The 19,420-nt window shown below is 44.4% G+C and overlaps 1 protein-coding gene across 1 annotated transcript in view; it reads right to left on the bottom strand.

Moving 5' to 3' along the window:
• LOC137332157 (sodium channel protein type 4 subunit alpha-like) overlaps nt 1–19,420 on the bottom strand; it is a 160,618-nt gene that overhangs the window by 123,890 nt on the left and 17,308 nt on the right. Inside the window, exons 6-9 of the mRNA XM_067996231.1 lie at nt 12,564–12,708; nt 10,253–10,441; nt 6,334–6,451; nt 1,810–2,108 (exon numbers count right to left, since the gene is read on the bottom strand). Of these exons, the coding sequence (XP_067852332.1) occupies nt 1,810–2,108; nt 6,334–6,451; nt 10,253–10,441; nt 12,564–12,708 (751 nt within the window). The remainder of the gene's footprint in view (nt 1–1,809; nt 2,109–6,333; nt 6,452–10,252; nt 10,442–12,563; nt 12,709–19,420) is intronic.

The raw sequence follows: 19,420 nt of genomic DNA, 5'->3' as shown, positions 1-19,420 counted from the left end.
TTGACCCTATTGAATTGAAAAAATATTGGGCTTGAAAACCTGTGATTGGGTGCAACTCGTTGTAAGTGCTGAGAAGCTTCTCCGAGGAACTACTGCTGATGACCCAGGCAGATTTTTCAAGGTCAGGGTGAGGTTCCCTCATTTGTCTCCCAATTGCCAGCCACTAGCAGCGCACCGAGGGCATCTGTCACTGTAAAGATGCTGGAAAGTACAGCGGATATGGCTGGGCCGAGGGAATCTTGTTCCCGTGCAGAAATAATCCATAGCTGCCCCAGTGGCTATTTTGTATGGGGTCCGCATTTAAACATTTTTCCATCCCTTTTTATCCATCGGTTTTCAGGTCCTAATCCCGGCCTAGACCCATTTCTGGCCCCAGAGGGTCGGTATGATAGGTCTGACCAGAGGTATCTCTGTTATCCATTTGACGGTCCTACTGAGGGTCCAGGATGCAGGAACTCGTGAAGTAGGAAGTCCCCGCCCCCTTACAATGATGGCTATGGTGGGTGCAGAGGCTCCGGCCCCAACAGACCATCCTAGATACTTCTATGCAAGACTGGGACCCAGTTTAACCGGGTCCTGGCCTAGTTTCTGACCGTTTTGGCAGACTTCCGCCTTCTTCATAAGGTTAAATCTCATGGGATCCAAGGTGAGGTAGCCAATTGGATACAAAATTGGCTTGACGACAGAAGACAGAGGGTGGTTGTAGAGGGTTGTTTTTCAAACTGGATGCCTGTGTCCAGCGGTGTGCCTCAGGGATCGGTGCTGGGTCCACTGTTATTTGTTATTTATATTAATGATTTGGATGAGAATTTAGGAGGCATGGTTAGTAAGTTTGCAGATGACACCAAGATTGGTGGCAATGTGGACAGTGAAGAAGGTTATCTAGGATTGCAACGGGATCTTGATAAATTGGGCCAGTGGGCCGATGAATGGCAGATGGAGTTTAATTTAGATAAATGTGAGGTGATGCATTTTGGTAGATCGAATCGGGCCAGGACCTACTCCGTTAATGGTAGGGCATTGGAGAGAGTTATAGAACAAAGAGATCTAGGAATACAGGTTCATAGCTCCTTGAAAGTGGAGTCACAGGTGGATAGGGTGGTGAAGAAGGCATTCGGCATGCTTGGTTTCATTGGTCAGAACATTGAATGCAGGAGTTGGGATGTCTTGTTGAAGTTGTACAGGGCATTGGTGAGGCCACACTTGGAGTACTGTGTACAGTTCTGGTCACCCTATTATAGAAAGGATATTATTAAACTAGAAAGAGTGCAGAAAAGATTTACTAGGATGCTACCGGGACTTGATGGTTTGACTTATAGGGAGAGGTTAGACAGACTGGGACTTTTTTCCCTGGAGAGGAGGAGGTTAAGGGGTGATCTTGTAGAAGTCTATAAAATAATGAGGGGCATAGATAAGGTCGATAGTCAAAATCTTTTCCCAAAGGTAGGGGAGTCTATAATGAGGGGGCATAGATTTAAGGTGAGAGGGGAGAGATACAAAAGGGTCCAGAGGGGCAATTTTTTCACTCAAAGGGTGGTGAGTGTCTGGAACGAGCTGCCAGAGGCAGTAGTAGAGGCGGGTACAATTTTGTCAGTTACATGGGTAAGATGGGTATAGAGGGATATGGGCCAAGTGCAGGCAATTGGGACTAGCTTAGTGGTATAAACTGGGCAACATGGACATGTTGGGCCGAAGGGCCTGTTTCCATGTTGTAACTTCTATGATTCTATGATTCTATGAAAGCAGGAGTAGGCTGGAATGGCTGAGGACTTTTGTGGCTATTGAGTATTATTTCATTGAATATTGTGGATAAATAACATACCTTATGTTTATTGTGTGCTTATCTAGCACAATACTTACAGTGTTCCCCCTTTCTAGGGCATGAGAGTACGGTGCTCGATGGTAGTCTATCGACAACAAGAGAGTATTTATTAGGATGCAGATAGTAATCGTCCCTTCAAAAAGCGGGTGTGAAACAACTATCATTAGAAATTGCTGCAGTCTTAGAAATCCCGGGCAACAGGTCCAAGAACAAAACTTTTGCCTCAATCTTTTTTTGAAGGAATAACATTTAGATTTCTTCTGTTCTTCAGTTTCTTCATCTTCATCTGCAGGAAAAGCATAAAATATTAGAAAGTGAAAACAATAGCACTGGCCTAGCACTCAGAAATCAATATTATTAAATAAGCAATTTATACTCGTGCAGTATTCTCTTAAATTAAGGCAACATGTTTATGACCAACAGTGGGCCAACATACAGGTATTGACGTATTTGGATACAGCAACTTAATTTCATCAAAGTGAACTTGCATTGCTGGATGAAAGGTCAACTGAAATAGGAGAATAAAATCGAGTGGGGTTTAAAGCCAGTATTGCACCCGATCCTGTCAGTTTCCTGACGGGCATGTTAAGTTAAAATTGCCCCCATTCACTCTGCTTCTCTCTCCACAGTTGCTGTCTGACCTGCTGAGTGCTTCCAGCATTTTCTGTTTTTACTTCAGATTTCCAGCATCTGCGGATTTTGCTTTTGCATTGCATTAGGTCCTGTTAAAACAATGAGGCTGATTTTCCTGACCTTTACTCCTAGGAAATGCCCATTTCCGGTCAAGAAAAAGGGGGTGGAAACCACTTTCACAAGCCCCTGACCCCAGTAGACCTGGGCCTATCACAGCCCTACAACCCTCTGAGATCTCTGCGCTCCTCCAATTCTTGCCTCTTGCGCCTCCCTGATTTTATTCACTCCGCCATTGGCGGTCGTGCCTTCAGCTCTGGAATTCCCTCCCTAAACCTCTCTGCCTCTCTACCTCTCTCTCTTTCTTTAACACACTCCTTAAAACCTACCTCTTTGACCAAGCTTTTGGTCACCTGTCCTAATACCTCCTTATGTGGCTTAGTGTCAAATTATGTGTGATAACGCTCCTGTGAAGCGCCTTGGGATATTTTACTATGTTAAAGGCACTATATAAATGCAAGTTATTGTTGTTGTTGTTGAGATGTATTGAGCTGGGAGGAAACATTCCTGGCATCCAGTCTCACTTCCCTTCCTGTTGACCCATGGTGTGCTCCAGAGGAGAGGTGCCCAAAAAAAACAGGCAATGGGTCCTGGGGCAAACTAAAGATTGAACAGGCAAGTTGCCTTTGTAATAGTTTCCAACCCTCCAGGGCGATTGTCTGGCCTTGGAATCTCTGGCTGCATTCCAATTTCCTTTCCCTTGTGCTGGGCTAGGCTCTGCTAGGGTCAGGCCTGTGCTGGGGTCCATGCTAATAGCCCAGGACAGGAAATAGTGCATTTTGGGTATGTCGCACCTGTCCAGCGCTGGCATAGAGGGGACCAGGAAAATCAGCCCCGTTTTATCTTCGTCATTGTTTGTTTACATTTGCTTTAAAATAGATCTTGCTCACTAGAATAAAAATAGTAGTCCAGTTGCTTACTTATTATTCTGTCTATACCACCAGCTTTTAAAAGGTAGCAAGCAATTTATTTCTTCTAGGTGATTTTTCTGGTCACCAAGGTGAGTGATGTGAGTGTTGGGATTAAACACTTTTTAAAAACTCATTGTTACTGCTCAGCACTCGGATATCAGATAGAGGGTAACTCTATTTGGCCAAATATATTTGCCTCAACCACAATCAGAAGATCACCCCTTACTCCACAAGGATGACATTCCCATTTGGCCAACCAGCTATCCTTTTCCCCTCAGAGTGAGTTTAATGCCAATTTGTGCCACAGATATTAGTGACTGGGCTTCAACTTACAGTAATAAATGTGCTTATTGAAAAAAAACAAATTTGATGCATGTTTAGCAGAAACTTATAAGTATATAAACAATATTCTTCTTTTTCCCAATTTATTTATGCTAGCGTACACAGGTGCAAGTAGCCTTTGGGTACTTTGTCCAAGTGGCCATTTTTCATGTATATGACTAGATCCTAAATATGTCGGTAGGCTAGTTGACCATTGGGACATCACAACAAGGTCAGTTCTTGTCCTCATCTGACATTCACAATTGTCAGCAGGGGCCACTGAATAATGATAAAGGAGGGGAACCATGGTTGATTCTTTTTTCCACCTCCCTAGCCCTGGAAATAATTGTGCTATTTGCAGTGTTCCCACCACCTTCAACTAACTCAGCAAATACCAGGGATCAAACCTGGGACCTTCTTTTCCTGAATACCTCAGCAACACATTAGGTGGTGAATTTACACATTTAATAGGCCTGTATGGTTCAGCACATGCAATGCCCACTGAATTATAAAGAGGAGCCCAGGTACGTTTAATTATCCTCACATTGCAGAGGACTCAAAATCAAATGTGCAAATGGATCTACAATTAATGGTGGCAGGATCTTTGAGGATGACCTGCACAAGGTGGCAGCTGCCACAAGGGCTGTAGGGAAAACTGTGCATGTATAATGTGACTGGTCTCCTGTTTGTGACCAAACCCCACGGTCCCCAACTCTCCTTCTCGAAGGTCATGTATGATTGCTGTATTTAAAATTAATCTTGTCGCCTGGAAAATTTCTGGGAAACCAGAAACTTACCTCAGGTCATTAACAGAAAAGGGTAGGCTGCCCAGGGTTCAGAGACTGGCAGCTCCCTACCAGGTCACCTGATTCCAACAATGAGACACTAGAGATCTGGGACAGCACATCTGTGACCCCACACTCACCCCAAAGAGCCTTAGCAATGGGTCCTCTCATGCTGAACCCTAGGGATTCACACCCAAGTATTTAGCTGGAATACTGGAATAGGCATGGATGCTACAGAGAATTTTCTTTTTTTCATTCTTGGGATGGGCAATAAATGCCCTGAGAAGATGACTGTGGGGCTTTTAGTAGTTTGATGTAACTGAGTGGCTTGCTAGGTTAAGAGTTAGCCATGTTGGTGTGGGACTGGAATCACATATAGGCCAAACTGGGTAAGGACGGCAGGTTTCCTTCCCCAGGGAACTAGTTGGGTTTTTAACGACAATTCAACAGCTTATACTGATACCAGCTTTTTAAAAATGTCCTATTTTTTAAAAACTGAATTCAAATTCTCAAGCTGCTATGGTAGGATTTGAACTCATGTTCAATATGGATTATTAGTCCAGACCTCTGGATTACCAGTGCATTAGCATAACCACTACACTACTGTACCCCTGATTACAAACCACACTAGAGCTTTACTGATACGGAAGACTCATTTAGTCAAAGTAGTCTTTTGTTCTGGTCACTCCTCCAATCTGACTGTTTAGATTGGGGATGTTTGAATTGTTAAAGAGCAATTGACTGACAGTCCTGGTGTACATGATCATAAATTGAGGGTGTATAGTTTTGTTAAGATCTGTGTAGTGGTTAGGACACAGTAATGTGCCCTTAAATGAGAGGACATTCTGTCACATGGAAACAATAACTTAGATAATAACTTCTGTTGCTGTTGTTGATAATGTAACTGCACAAACAGTCTGACTTACAACAGTTAGGTGAGCTGGCTTCTACATCTCTTCAAGTGTTGGTAGCTAAATTTCAGCTAAGAAATGTGGTGTGTTTTTTTTTAGTTTGCAGGATTTGTGCAATGCCAGCAAAGCCACATTTATTGCCCATCCCTAGTTGCCCTAATAGTAATTGTTTAAAACTGGGTGGTTTGCTAGGCCACTTCAGAGGGCATTAAAAGTGAACCACGTAGGGTGGGACGAGAGTCACATGTAGACTGGAAGGACATTAGTGAACCAGTGGGTATTTTATAGTACTCTGGCAGCTTTTGGTGGTCATATTTTTTGGTGTCAATGCACAAATTGCAAGATTTATTGAATTCAATTTCACAACTTGCTATGGTGGAATTTTAGTTTGCTAGTCCAGCAACCAACCCCTAAATTCAAAGGCAAGGTAATTTCATTGTTGCCCTTGAAGCTTGTGAAAATATTTATCAGCTTGCTGTCATTCTAATCTTATGACTAAACAGTACTTAAAAAGCTTGATTTCAGAGTGAAATGTAGACACAGTAAGTGGCTGCTATTAAAACCAATGCTAATGCCTGGCTGCTTTACACTCTGACACGTGGAATGTATTTTTAAGTTAAAATATGTTTATATTTTTGTATGTACTATTTAGTTACGGAGTGAAATGTTTTCTCCAGCTCTGTGATCAATAATAAAGCTCTTATTTCAAACTCAGAAACTTCCAACATTATTTATCCCAAACTTACGTATTTTCAATACAGGAGGCCAAAGTAAGGGTTGCAGGTGGATGGGAAAAGGGCAAAAAGTTCTTCTATGGTTAGCAGCACAAATGGTACAAATGCCAATGCTAATTAAGAACCAACTGATTTACATGTGTACTAAAGTGAACTCACTGAGCTGTGAAATTTCTGTTGCCCATGATATTACAGAATCCATAGAGAATCCCCGACCCAGCTTTTTTCCACATTGACGAAACCTTTCTTTTGGATTAAGATTACCGCCTTTTCTGTGCTAGAAAACAATAATTCAACAAAACGTGATTTTGTTTTTAAAAGACAGAAATGTACTTATTGGTAATCAATATCAGTAATAACATGGTGCATAACCAGCATCAAAATGGGCACGTCATGGTTTGTTAAAGTTTTGTTTTCAGTGCTCTCAGCATGGAGTTTTGCGTGCCAGGGGCACATAGCAGAATGACGTGCGCCTCTGGCATGCAAAGCTCTGCGCTGGGTGTGCTGAAAATGACAATTTAATTTGCATGCAAATTCAAAAGTCTCTTGGCTCTGAAAGTTGAACAAAATTACAATTGAACACCCAACAGATAACTGAAGTCTGCATTTATAAACTATGACGATGCTGACGTCATATGCTGATGTCAGGCCAGTGCGATGCATTGAAGCTGCAACGTTATGTGCATGGAATGATGGGATGGGTTTTTAATTCTTCGTTCCCCTTGTGGTAAGTTCTTAATCTCTTCCATGCCATTAGGAAGAGGCACTAAACAAAGGCTGAGTGCTTCCGCACAGGCACCATGAGATATTCATGCGATGCTCTTTGTGGCCAGCAATAGAGATACATTGGCAGAGGCCAGGGAGCAGCTCACCTACCCACAGGGTATGATGTATAGTGCAGCAAGACCTAGAAGAAGAGAAAATAAATGTGCTACTTTAGCAAAATGAAACTGTTTGAAAGTTTAACTCTGAGAAAGTATCTTCACACTTATAGGTGTGGGACTAGAGTCACATATAGGCCGAACTGGGTAAGGACAGTATCATCACCATAACAACAGGTTTTCTCTTCCTCAATTAAAAATAAAATACATTTTGTTTGGGACAAATCTAATTTGCAGGGGTCAATTGCCAGCCTCCACTTCACAGCAGCACCACTGGATGATGCCAGCCAAGGAGAACTTATTCAGTGTGTCTTCTGCCAGCCTCTTAGATTTCCCATCTTTTCCAAATCTCCACTGAGAATGAGCTAATATTCCCCTGTGGAATTAGTCTCTAGGATACTCTGAAAGGGACTCCTTCTGTTCTGTAGAACTGGTGTCCATTTCAGTGGGGCCCACAGGGGTTTCCACACTGTGGTCATAGCCTGGAACACCCCAGAAGGTCACAATCTGCAGTAATAAAATGACCCTCTGTCAGTCACCTATACTTCTTTGCCAGTCCTGCCAGTTTTGCTTGCACACAGCTTTCCAGCACCACATTTTGCACTCTCCCCTCACCAGCTAGTGGCCAAGATGATTTATTTAAATGGCCTGATACCAGAAACTCCAGCAGGGTCAGGCTCGCTTTCCACCGGCTCACTGTGATCCCGCTCATCCACAATTAAAGCGGCAGAGCAAGATCGTGGATATTCAGGTGCAATGCATTATTCTTCTGTTAAAGTGTAGGAGGGTGTGCCCCTTTAAGGCTATAAAGTCTAATTACTGTTAAATAAATACTGAGTGAGTTCATACAGAGGCCAATTAAGAGGCTACAAATATTCTGGCTCCAGTACCTTGTGTTGCTGGAAAGTTCCTTTTTATAATTTTTTTGAAATATGATACAGAAATTTGAGTGTGACATTTGAAATGTGATGGACAGGAAAGGAGAGTTGTGACAGAGAGGGAACGTGTGCTCGATAAACCGTTTTTATAATATTACTAGCCGATCTCCTGCGGCATTGCTCAGGGATTTTAGAAGAATGGGGTGTTAAGCAAGTGGTATTATCAGGGACAATGATTAATAAACGTGGGGTGAAGCCCTGGGATCTGGGAGCACGAGGAAGGGGGCCTGGTATTTCACAGTACTGAGATGAAGTCTCAAGGTCTAGCAGTACTTTAGGGGGATTCAAGGATCTAGGATCAACAGAAGAGAGGTTTTGGGACCTGGGATAGTGGGGAGGGCAGCAGAGTCTGGGAGCATGGTGGGGGGAAGGGGTCGGTAACTGGAGGGCATAAATTTAAGATCATCGCCAAAGAACAATTGTAGAGGTTAGGAGAAATCTTTTTATGTAGTAGGTTGTTAGGACATGGAATGCACCACCAGAAATGATGGTGGCAACTTTTAAAAGGGAAATGAATGTTTTTTTAAATTAAAAAGGTATGGGGAGAGATAGGGAATGGGATTAAGATGACATCTCTTTCTGAGCTCCAATACAGGCATAATGGGCCAAATGATCTCATTCTGTGCTGTAAAATTCTATGATTTTATACAGTTACTTAATTTTATTTTTTAGCACAGCTATATTTGGTGATGTGATATCACAACTTGGTAAGATAACCTGTATATAATTTTAGCAGAATGATGATATCCCATTAAATGTGATTTCTTTTCATTTAATTGATTTTCCCCCTCCCCTCCTCTGCTGAAAACTTTGCTTCGTGCGGGGTACAGTTCCACAGGTGGCATGGGCTTCTGGTACTTTACCTAAATGCTATTCATTTGTGAGCCTGGGTGGTGAATGTCGGCAGCCTGTTAACACACAGGGACCATCATAGACAAACCTGATTCTTCCTCTCCCAATGTGCACATGGTGCAACTCCAGCAGACATTATAGGATCAAGAAGCACAGCTGATGTTACCCCTGCCTTGCCGAAATTGATGGCCTCCATTGTCACCTCAGCTGGGATCAGTCAATTCAACACAGACTGGTGATCCTGGTTCTTGGTGTGTATGATTGAGTACCATACTATGTGGTATTTATCCACCAAGTCATTGAAGGAGACCGATTCAAATGTTATTTTTACACTCATTACATAGTATTACATTGTATTTACACAACAGAACAGGCTATTCGGCCCAACAGGTCTATGCTGTGTTAATGCTCCACATAAGCCTCCTCCCACCCTACTTCATCTCACCCTGATTATCTACCATCTGCACATTTTACTTTGCAGAAATATAATTAATGAACTAAGTGATAGATTATTGTTCATTTGCTGCCATCTTGTGGACACAATCTGCAGCTACAGAAATACTAACCATTCAGTGCATGAGAGTGGTGTTGATGGACGCACTTGTTAATTTTCTCTTCCTCCCATTAAGGAAGTGATATCCTAAGTTCACTGCTTTCCCTAAACAACTGAATTCAGATCAAGATCACATTGTGTAGGGAACAATAGGGAGAATGTACATTCTGCTGCTTTACGGATAATCAGGTGGGATAGCAGCGGAAAAGAGGGAAAAATCAGGCGTTGAGGCTTATCGCTGCCCCATTGCCCTGCACCCACCGGGAATGATGTTGGCCATCCCTTCCTGCCCCAGCATTCAAATGGTGACGGAGGAGCAGGGCCTCAGTCCACAGTGGACTTCCCTGGCATCACCTGCTGCTTTCTGGGATGGCCATATGGAAGATGGCAGTTCACACCAGGAAACGGTGGTAAGGGCCCTAAGGACTCCCAATGGGAGGAGAGGGCTCAGTAGCTGCCTCTTCTTCCTTCATTCTGGCTCCCGCTACTCTACCTGTGCGGGTCTCTGGCGAGGGCCATAGGCTGCCGATTTCCTGATCGTCCTGGCCCATTCACTCCTTTAAATATCTGGCTGCTGCTTCTGGTGCTGCAGTGTCGGTGCCATCGCCGTGCTGGCAGGGTTTTATGGCCAGCTACTGGTGGGCTCCCTCTCGGCCATGGGAATCTCACCACAAGAGCCCGCCATGCATGGGTGATGAACGGTGAATGAGGAAACTGGACCAGGATTGTGATGGTGTCAGACTGGCGGGTGGAAGTCTCATCTCCCAGAATACTGCTGGTGGGATGAGAATCCAGCCCAGTTTGTTTGCGTACCAAGAATATTAATCTAATTTCTCATCTATTCTGAGACATACCAGCATTTCTTTCTGTCGCCTTAATTCCATGATCCTTTCCTCTTCTTCCTTTGCTTCTTGTTTTCTTTTTGCTTCCTTTTCATAGGAAGCTGCCACGACTGCCAGCACCAGGTTTACGATGTAGTGAGCACCAAACATGACGACGACTATAAAGAATATAATGTAATATGCTCCACTAGCACGAAGTATCTGAAATAAATTGAAGATAAGTGAATTCCTTAAAATTAACATAAATAATGGACAAAAGGAAGGTGGCATGAATAAAACGTTAACATATTTCATTGCATCACCACTGCACGATTGTTAGTAATTGTTACTTGGGATTTTCCCGACTGTGGCTCAACATCATGTGCAGTCTAATTAAAGAGTTACAATTACAGTTTTTTATTGCAATTGTTTTTTGACTAAAATACATTGAAATAGGTTACATTCGTAGTATAGAGTGAATACGGTATAGAGTACATGGTATTCATGGTACATTGTGGTACTAAGTGAACTTTATTGTGTGGCTTGGGTTGTGGATAACCCTGAAGATTGATTGCAGAGAGTGGCAATGATGTTACTGTGTACTGCTGTGCTCACCTGTTGTATCTGTGCCTGTTTGGTTTTGGTTCTTCCACCCGAGCTTTGATAGCAACCCTATATAGATGGCGCGTGTTGCCTATCTTTTAGAGTCATAGAGTCATAGAGTTATACAGCACGGATAGAGGCCCTTCGGCCCATCGTGTCAGCGCCGGCCATCAGCCCTGTCTACTCTAATCCCATATTCCAGCATTTGGTCCGTAGCCTTGTATGCTATGGCATTTCAAGTGCTCATCCAAATGCTTCTTGAATGTTGTGAGGGTTCCTGCCTCCACAACCTTTTCAGGCAGTGAGTTCCAGACTCCAACCACCCTCTGGGTGAAAAAGTTCTTTCTCAAATCCCCTCTAAACCAGCAGTGGGCATCAGATTTTGAAATTTCTCCAGGTTCAATTTGAGGCAGACTGTGGTTTTCTCAAATTGAGCCATATTGGGCTAGATTTTGACTATCGGCAGACCGGCACAGCGAGTCAGTTGGCTGCCTGATAGTGCAGACGGAAGGTCCGGTCCATTATAAAGGCTGAGCCTCATTACCATACCACCTGCAGCCTGAGGGCAGAAAATGGGCACCCAAGGACAACTGACTGGCTCCATCCCGGCCTAATATCAAGCGACCCGGAGGCTGGCCTGGACCCAAATAAGGTAGGTCAGGGGGTGTCCATTCGCGGGGTGGGGAGGCGGAACCCAGTGCGGCAGCGGCCCAGATGATTTCTGTGCAGCCCGAAGGAGAACTGCTGCTCCTCCTGGCCCCACAAAAATAACTAAAAACTTACCTTTGGGCTCCTCTTCAGTTGGATTGCCAACTGAAACAGGACAGAGTATGAACAGTGCACGCTCCATCCAATTCTCTCCTAACATGGCATTATAGGACCCTGGTTTGTATATTAAACGGGCCTGCCACCTGAAACAGGTAGGCGTTTCGGCCGCCCAATGGTAGGCCACTTTGAAAATGGCGGCTGGAACGCCAACGTAACAGGGCGGTAAGCCATTTTCAGGCTGCTACCATCCCGTTAACGCTGGGCAGCTCAAGTTAAAATCTAATTCAATGACTGCCATCTAATGGGATGCTCTGATGGGCTGCAGTTAGGAGGAAGTCCAACATCTTGTCCTTGTTGAGTTCTAAGGGAGTCACTATGGGGAGGTGCAAGAAGCAGTGTCCTGGATCTGGTTCGAGAGGAATTGCTGATTTTTCTGATGCCAAGTTGTATCTTATACCAATACCTTTTGAGCACGACCAGAAAATGTGAAGGATAAGGTTCACCCTACAATTGCCTCTCTAATGCTCTGCTTTGACTCTAGGAGTGGGGGAGGGGTTTGGGGGGTGTGGGACTTATAGTTGGTATTACTTCTGTTTTAATTTTTATTGTTATAGACGCTCATTTCACTTCAAAATTTAGGCCATTAAAAACAAATGACAATCCAAAATGAATAAATGATAAAAGGAAAAAGAACCAAACCAATTTAAACTTATATAAAATCAAACTTCCTTGAACAGGAAACGATATATAAAGTTCACATTTATTGTTCACCTAATTACTAATAATCCATCTGCTAAGTAAGTTCTTGGTGTTCAGGGATTGTGAGGCAAATGGAAACAGCATTGCAAGTGACAGCAGAAGAAAAAAGATTGAATTTATTGCAACAGATTAAATATAGCTGCGGTGTTTTGTATCTAAGCATTTGTTGCAGTCTCCTGTTTCATGGTCATAGATCCCTCATTAGAATACATACCAAGTTATACGTGTTTTCCCAGTAGTCAAGTGTGATGAGTTGAAAGGCTGTAATTAATGCCCATCCAATATTATCAAAATTTGTATATCCATTGTTTGGATTGAGTCCTATGCCAGGGATACATGTAAAGTTTGTGGGACATCTCCTATAAACAAAGCAGCAATATATAGATTCACTTTGGTGTAGTGCTTGTGGCTGTTGAGTTAATAATTAATAAAACTGACCCGAGCCAGTGTGACATTTTTAATCAGGCTGAAAACAGTCAGTATTGCAAAGCCCCTGTCCATCTGACGGCAATTTAGATTAATATTAATAATAGTCTTATATTGGTGCATCAGTTCTACTTTCTTCCCAACAAATTAAGAGATTAATAGTATCATATCATAGTAGGTACTGCACAGGAGGAGGCCATTCAGCCCATTGTGTCTGTGCCAGCTCTTTGAAAGAGCTATCCAATTAGTCCCATTCCCCTGCTCTTTCCCCATAGCCATGTAAATTTTTTCCCTTCAAGTATTTATCCAATTCCCTTTTGGAAGTTACTGTTGAATCTGCTTCCACCACCCTTTCAGGCAGTGCATTCCAGATCATTACAACTCGCTGCGTAAAAAATGTTTCCTCGTGTCGCCTCTGGCTCTTTTGCCGATCACCTTAAATCTGTGTCCTCTGGTTACCGACCCTTCTGCCATTTCTCCTTATTTACTCTATCAAAACCATTCATGACTTTGAACACCTCTATCAAATCTCCCTCTAACCTTTTCTGTTCTAAGGAGAACAACCCCAGATTCTCCAATCTCTCCACATTACTGCAGTCTCTCACCCCTGGTACCATTCTAGTAAATCTCTTCTGCACCCTCTCTAAGGCCTTCACATCCTTCCTAAAGTGTGGTGCCCAGAATTGAACCCAATACTCCAGCTGAGACCTAACCAGTGTTTTATAAGGTTAAGCATAACTTCCTTGCTTTTGTACTCTATGCCTTTATTTATAAAGCCCAGGATCCCATATGCTTTTTTAACAGCCTTCTCAACTTGTCCTACCACCTTCAAAGATTTGAGTATGTGCACCCCCAGGTCTCTCTGTTCCTGTTCCCCTTTTAAAATTGTACCATTTAGTTTATATTGCCTCTCCTCATTCTTCCTACCAAAATGTATCACTTAACATTTCTCTGTATTAAATTTCATCTGCCATGTGTCTGCCCATTTCACCAGACTGTCTATGTCCTCTTGAAGTCTGTTACTATCCTCCACATTGTTTATTACATTTCTGAGTTTCGTGTCATCTGCAAACTTTGAAATTATACCCTCTTCACCCAACTCCAGGTCATTAACATATCTCAAAAAGTATATTTTGGACCTCATTCAGAAAGATGGCACCTCCAACTCCAGTGTTCTCTCAGCACTGCACTGAAGAGTCAGCCTAGATTATGTACTCACAGAATCATAGAATGAGATAGCATATGGCCCATCGTGCCTGTGCAGGCTCTTTGAAAGAACTATCCAATCAGTCCTATTCCTCTGCCCTTTCCCCATAGCCCTGTAAATTTTTCCCTTTGAAGTATTTATCCAATTCCCTTTTGAAAGTTATTAATGAATCTGTTTCCACCACCCTTTCAGGTAGTGCATTCCAGATCATAACAACTCATGTCCTGGAGTGTGGCTTGAATGCACAATCTTCTGACTCAGAGGACAAGAGCACTACCATTGATCCAAGTGGACACTAGGACCACGGAACATAAATGGACATTAGTAAATTTAGAACAAATGTCAGGAAAACTTCACTATTCAAAGAGTGACAAATGTTTATAATAATCTACCAAGTGAGGTTATTTTTTTGTGGTCAGCCTGACAAACACATTCCTCACTGTGCTAGAGTCTCTCCAAACCAAGCCCTGTAAGAAATCCACACAGGTAGAGTGTGTGTTTGATAGATATAGGGGTCAATTTCAACTTGCTGAAACTGTGGCTTAAACAAAGCCAATTACATAGGTAAGGGGGGCGAGTTAGCTAAGGTAGATTGGGAAATTGGGTTAAAAGATATGATAGTAGATAAGCAATGGTGAACATTTAAAGAAATAATTTATAATTCTCAATGAATATACATCCCTTGAGGAATAAAAGCTCCACAGGAAAAGTGATCCAACTGTGGCTAACTAGAAAAGTTAAGGATAGTATTAGATTAAAAGAGGCTGACAATGTTGCCAAAAAGAACAGTAAGCCTGAGGATTGGGAGAGTTTTAGAAATCAGCAAAGGACGACCAAGAAATTGATAAAGAGGGAGAAAATAGAATATGAGAGTAAACTAGCAAGAAATATAAAAACAGATTGTAAGAGCTTCTACAGGTATGTAAAAAAGAAAAGAGTAGTGAAAGTAAACGTGGGTGCTTTAGAGACTGAGAGACAGCAGAAATTATAATGGGAAATAAGGCAATGGCAGGACGTTAAACAAATATTTTGCATCTGTCTTCACAGTAGAAGTCACAAAAAAGTACCAGAAATAGTAGGGAACCAAGGGTCTAATGAGAATGAAGAATTTAAAGTAATTAAGATTAGTAAAGAAAAAGTACTGGAGAAATTAATGGGACTAAAAGCCGACAAATCCCCTGGATCTGATGGCCTACATCCTGGGGTTTTAAGAGAGGAGGCTGCAGAGATAGTGGATACATTGATTCCAGAATTCCCTAGTTTCCAGAACGTTCCCTGTGGATTGGAAGGTAGCAAATGTATCCCCGCTATTCAAGAAAGGAGAGAGAGAGAAAACAGGGAACTACAGGCCTGTTAGCCTGACATCAGTAGTAGGGAAAATGCTAGAATCTATTATTAAGGATGTAGTAACAGGGCACTTAGAAAATCATATTATGAATAGGCAGAGTCAACATGGTTTTATGAAAGAGAAATCGTGTTAGACAAATCTATTAGAGTTTTTTGAGGGTGTAACTAGCAGGGTAGATAAGGGGGAACCAGTGGATGTAGTCTATTTGGATTTTCAAAAGGCATTTGATAAGGTGCCACACAAGAGGTTGTTACACAAGATTAGGGCTCATGGGATTGGGGGTAATATATTAGCATGGATTGAGGATTGGATAACAGACAGAAAACAGAGAGTAGGAATAAACAGGTAATTTTCAAGTTGGCAGGTTGTAACTAGTGGGGTGCCGCAAGGATCTGTGCTTGGGGCTCAGCTGTTTACAATATATATCAATGACTTAGATGAGGGTACTGAGTGTAATGTATCCAAGTTTGCTGATGATACAAAACTAGGTGGGAAAGTAAGCTACGAGGAGGGCACAAGGAGGCTGCAAAGGGATATAGACAGGTTAAGTGAGTGGGCGAAAAGGTGGCAGGTGGAGTATAATGTGGGGAAATGTGAAATTATCTACTTTGGTAGGAGGAATAGAAAAGCAGAATATTTTTTAAAAGGTGAGAAATTAAGAAATGTTGGTATTCAGAGGGATTTGGGTGTACTTGTATACGAATTACAAAAAGTTCACATGCAGGTACAGCAAGCAATTAGGAAGGCAAATCGGACGCTAAATCGTGCTGTGTAGCGCCTGTTGTACGGCGCTACACAGTCTTAACCCCGACCATCTGAACGTGTCTTAGAGTGCCTGGAGGACCCCCACCAGCGCTAATTAAAGGGACCATGCAGGGTTACAGGTTAGTGGCTGGATTATTGCTTCTGGCTGCCGATATATTTGTAACTGTTTTTGGAGGTCTCCTAAACTTGAATAGTAGGACGTGGGGACATAGCCTAACATTTAGAGCCAGGACGTGCAGGAGAGAAGTTAGGAAACATTGCTACATGCAAAGGGTGGGAGAAGTTTGGAACGCTCTTCTGCGATTGGAAGTTGATGCTATCTCAATTGTGAATTCTAAGTCTGAGATTGATAGATTTCTGTGAACCAAGAGTATTAAGGGACACAGGGCTAAGGCGGGTATATGGAGTTAGGTCACAGGTCCTGCATGATCTCACTGAATGGCGGAACAGGCTCGAGGGGCTAAATGCCACTGCCACTTGCTGCCTCCTGTTATGCGCCACCTTCTTCTACAAGAAAGCGGGACGTGTGTCTGGGTGATGTGCCTGTCATGGTTGAATAGCTGCCAGTGTGCGTGGCCTGTGATTTGTGGGTGGGTGGCTTGCAACAGTGATAATGTGTAAGGGTGAGAGGAAGCATCAGATTGGAAGAGTTGAGTACTGATGGAAAGAGTTTGTTGGTATGTGGGTGATGGGGGGTGTACTGCGTGCAGCAGTGGATGCGGCTAGTGGTGCAGTTGGTAGGAGACGCCACTTGACAGTTGACCTCACTCACCTTGACCATTCGTGTCAAAGCACTGAATTTTTTCCTGCACTGCATCAATGTTCATGGTGCTGTGCGCCTGGCATTGACTTTGTCCCCTGCTGCCTCCCACTGGTTTTTGGCCATATGTCTGAAGGGCCTTTTGACTCCCACCACCCCCCCACCAAGGCGGATATAGGATGCCCCTCCTTCTGTCCACCTCTTGCACCAAGGCCTGTAGTGCATCATCAGAGAACCTTGGTGCACGCACTCTCACAGGCCTGGTACAAACTCAGATCGGCAGATTGGTGAGGTCTGACATTAGATTGGAGGATGTGGGATTTAGTAGTGCGCAACCTTTATTCGATGTTTTAACATAATTCATCAGTGTGTAAACATAGGGATGGGACCTGCATCTGTGTTTTACGTGTGCGATGTCTGATATCCGTTCAGACTCCGTGCAGACAGCGGACTATTATTTTTAGGAAATAACTGGTACTGGCTACCTTTAAGAGATTTGGGGCTCAATTTTGAAATGGTGGCAAGTTGGCAGCTGGGGGTGGGGGGTGGGGGGGATGGTAGTGAAGGTGCGCGTGGCAAACCCGTATAAAAAAATCTTACCGTTTCCGTTTCCAGCCTGATTGACAGGCTGGCTGCTGACAGGAGCTGCAACGCCAAAGTGGGGTGGGAGAGAAAAAGAGTGAGAGCGAGATGTCATCGGGCGCTGGAATGGAAGATCGGGTGGGGAGAGGAGAAGATCGGGGGTGAGGGAAAGATCGGGCGGACATTGGGGGGAGAGGGGAAGATCGGGGGGACATCAGGGGGGAAGAGGGGAGATCGGAGGGACATCGGGGGGGAAGAGGGGGAGATCGGAGGGATATCGGGGGGGAAGAGGGGGAGATCGGAGGGATATCGGAGGGGAAGAGGGGGAGATCGGAGGGATATCGGGGGGGGAAGAGGGGGAGATCGGAGGGACATCGAGGGGGAAGAGGGGGAGATCGGAGGGACATCGGGGGGGGAAGAGGGGGAGATCGGAGGGACATCGGGGGGGGAAGAGGGGGAGATCGGAGGGACATCGGGGGGGAAGAGGGGGAGATCGGAGGGACATCGGAGATCGGAGGGACATCGGGGGGGGGAAGAGGGGGAGATTGGAGGGACATCAGGGGGGAGAAGAGGGGGAGATCGGAGGGACATCGGGGGGGAGAAGAGGGGGAGATCGGAGGGACATCGGAGATCGGAGGGACATCGGGGGGGGAAGAGGGGGAGATCGGAGGGACATCGGGGGGGGGAAGAGGGGGAGATCGGAGGGGGGAAGAGGGGGAGATCGGAGGGACATCGGGGGGGGAAGAGGGGGAGATCGGAGGGGGGAAGAGGGGGAGATCGGAGGGACATCGGGGGGGGGAAGAGGGGGAGATCGGAGGGACATTGGGGGGGGAAGAGGGGGAGATCGGAGGGACATCGGGGGGGAAGAGGGGGAGATCGGAGGGACATCGGGGGGGAAGAGGGGGAGATCGGAGGGGAAGGGGGGAGATCGGAGGGATATCGGGGGGAAGAGGGGGAGATCGGAGGGGAAGGGGGGAGATCGGAGGGATATCGGGGGGAAGAGGGGGAGATCGGGGTGGGTGAAGAGGGTGAGATCAGAGAGGGAGACATCGGACATTGGAGCATGGTGGAAAGGTAGGTTGATTTTGTGTTTTAACTTTGTGCAATGGTTTTTTATTTAATTTATTTTGTTTATTTTTGCCTGATCCGGCCCTTCAAGGCGTGAATCAGAAGCCGTGAGAAAGCTGCCCGGGTAAGTTTAAAATCGTTCGAACTACCTAATATGTCACAAGTGAAGTACCTTAAGTACCATGAGGTACATCTGGTTCTTTAACTATCATCCTGCCGGCTTTAATTGCTGGCGGGACTTCCGGATTCGGGATTCCCGTGCGCACACAGGTGAGTCTGTGGGAAACTCGGAAGTCGGCAGTTTGGAGCCGGCTTCCAAACCTGCTCTGCATTTCTGCGATTTTTGCAGCCCCTCCCCCCGCTGCCCCCAACGCGCCCGCAATTTAAGTTTAAAATTGAGTCCTTGAAGAGACATCCTCCTTTTATGAGATTGGGGCTCCCCCTGTTGGTGGAAAGTGTGAAATGCATTGAATCGATGAGCAAGGCCTGGATTTCAATGCAGATTGACGGAGAGTACTGAGGTAGGACAAAGTTCACGTCTTGCCTGCGCAGGAGCCTTTGGGCACGGGTTAATAGCGGATCGCTACCTATGCCCAATAATAGGCCCAAGCAAATTCTTCCCCCATGGTATGTTAGCCTTTATTGCAAGGGGGTTGGAGTATAATAGTAATGAGGTCTTGCTGCAACTATATAGGGTCCTGGTGAGACCACACCTGGAGTATTCTGTACAGTTTTGGTCTCCTTACCTAAGGAAGAATATACTTGCCTTAGTCTGAGTGCAACGAAGGTTCACTCGATTGATTCCTGGGATGAGAGGGTTGTCCTATGAGGAGAGATTGAGTAGAATGGGCCTATATTCTCTGGAGTTTAGAAGAATGGGAGGTGATCTCATTGAAACGTATAAAATTCTTAGAG

Source organism: Heptranchias perlo, chromosome 1, assembly GCF_035084215.1.
Source record: "Heptranchias perlo isolate sHepPer1 chromosome 1, sHepPer1.hap1, whole genome shotgun sequence".
NCBI lineage: Eukaryota > Metazoa > Chordata > Chondrichthyes > Hexanchiformes > Hexanchidae > Heptranchias > Heptranchias perlo.
This window is presented reverse-complemented; position numbering and strand designations above follow the sequence as displayed.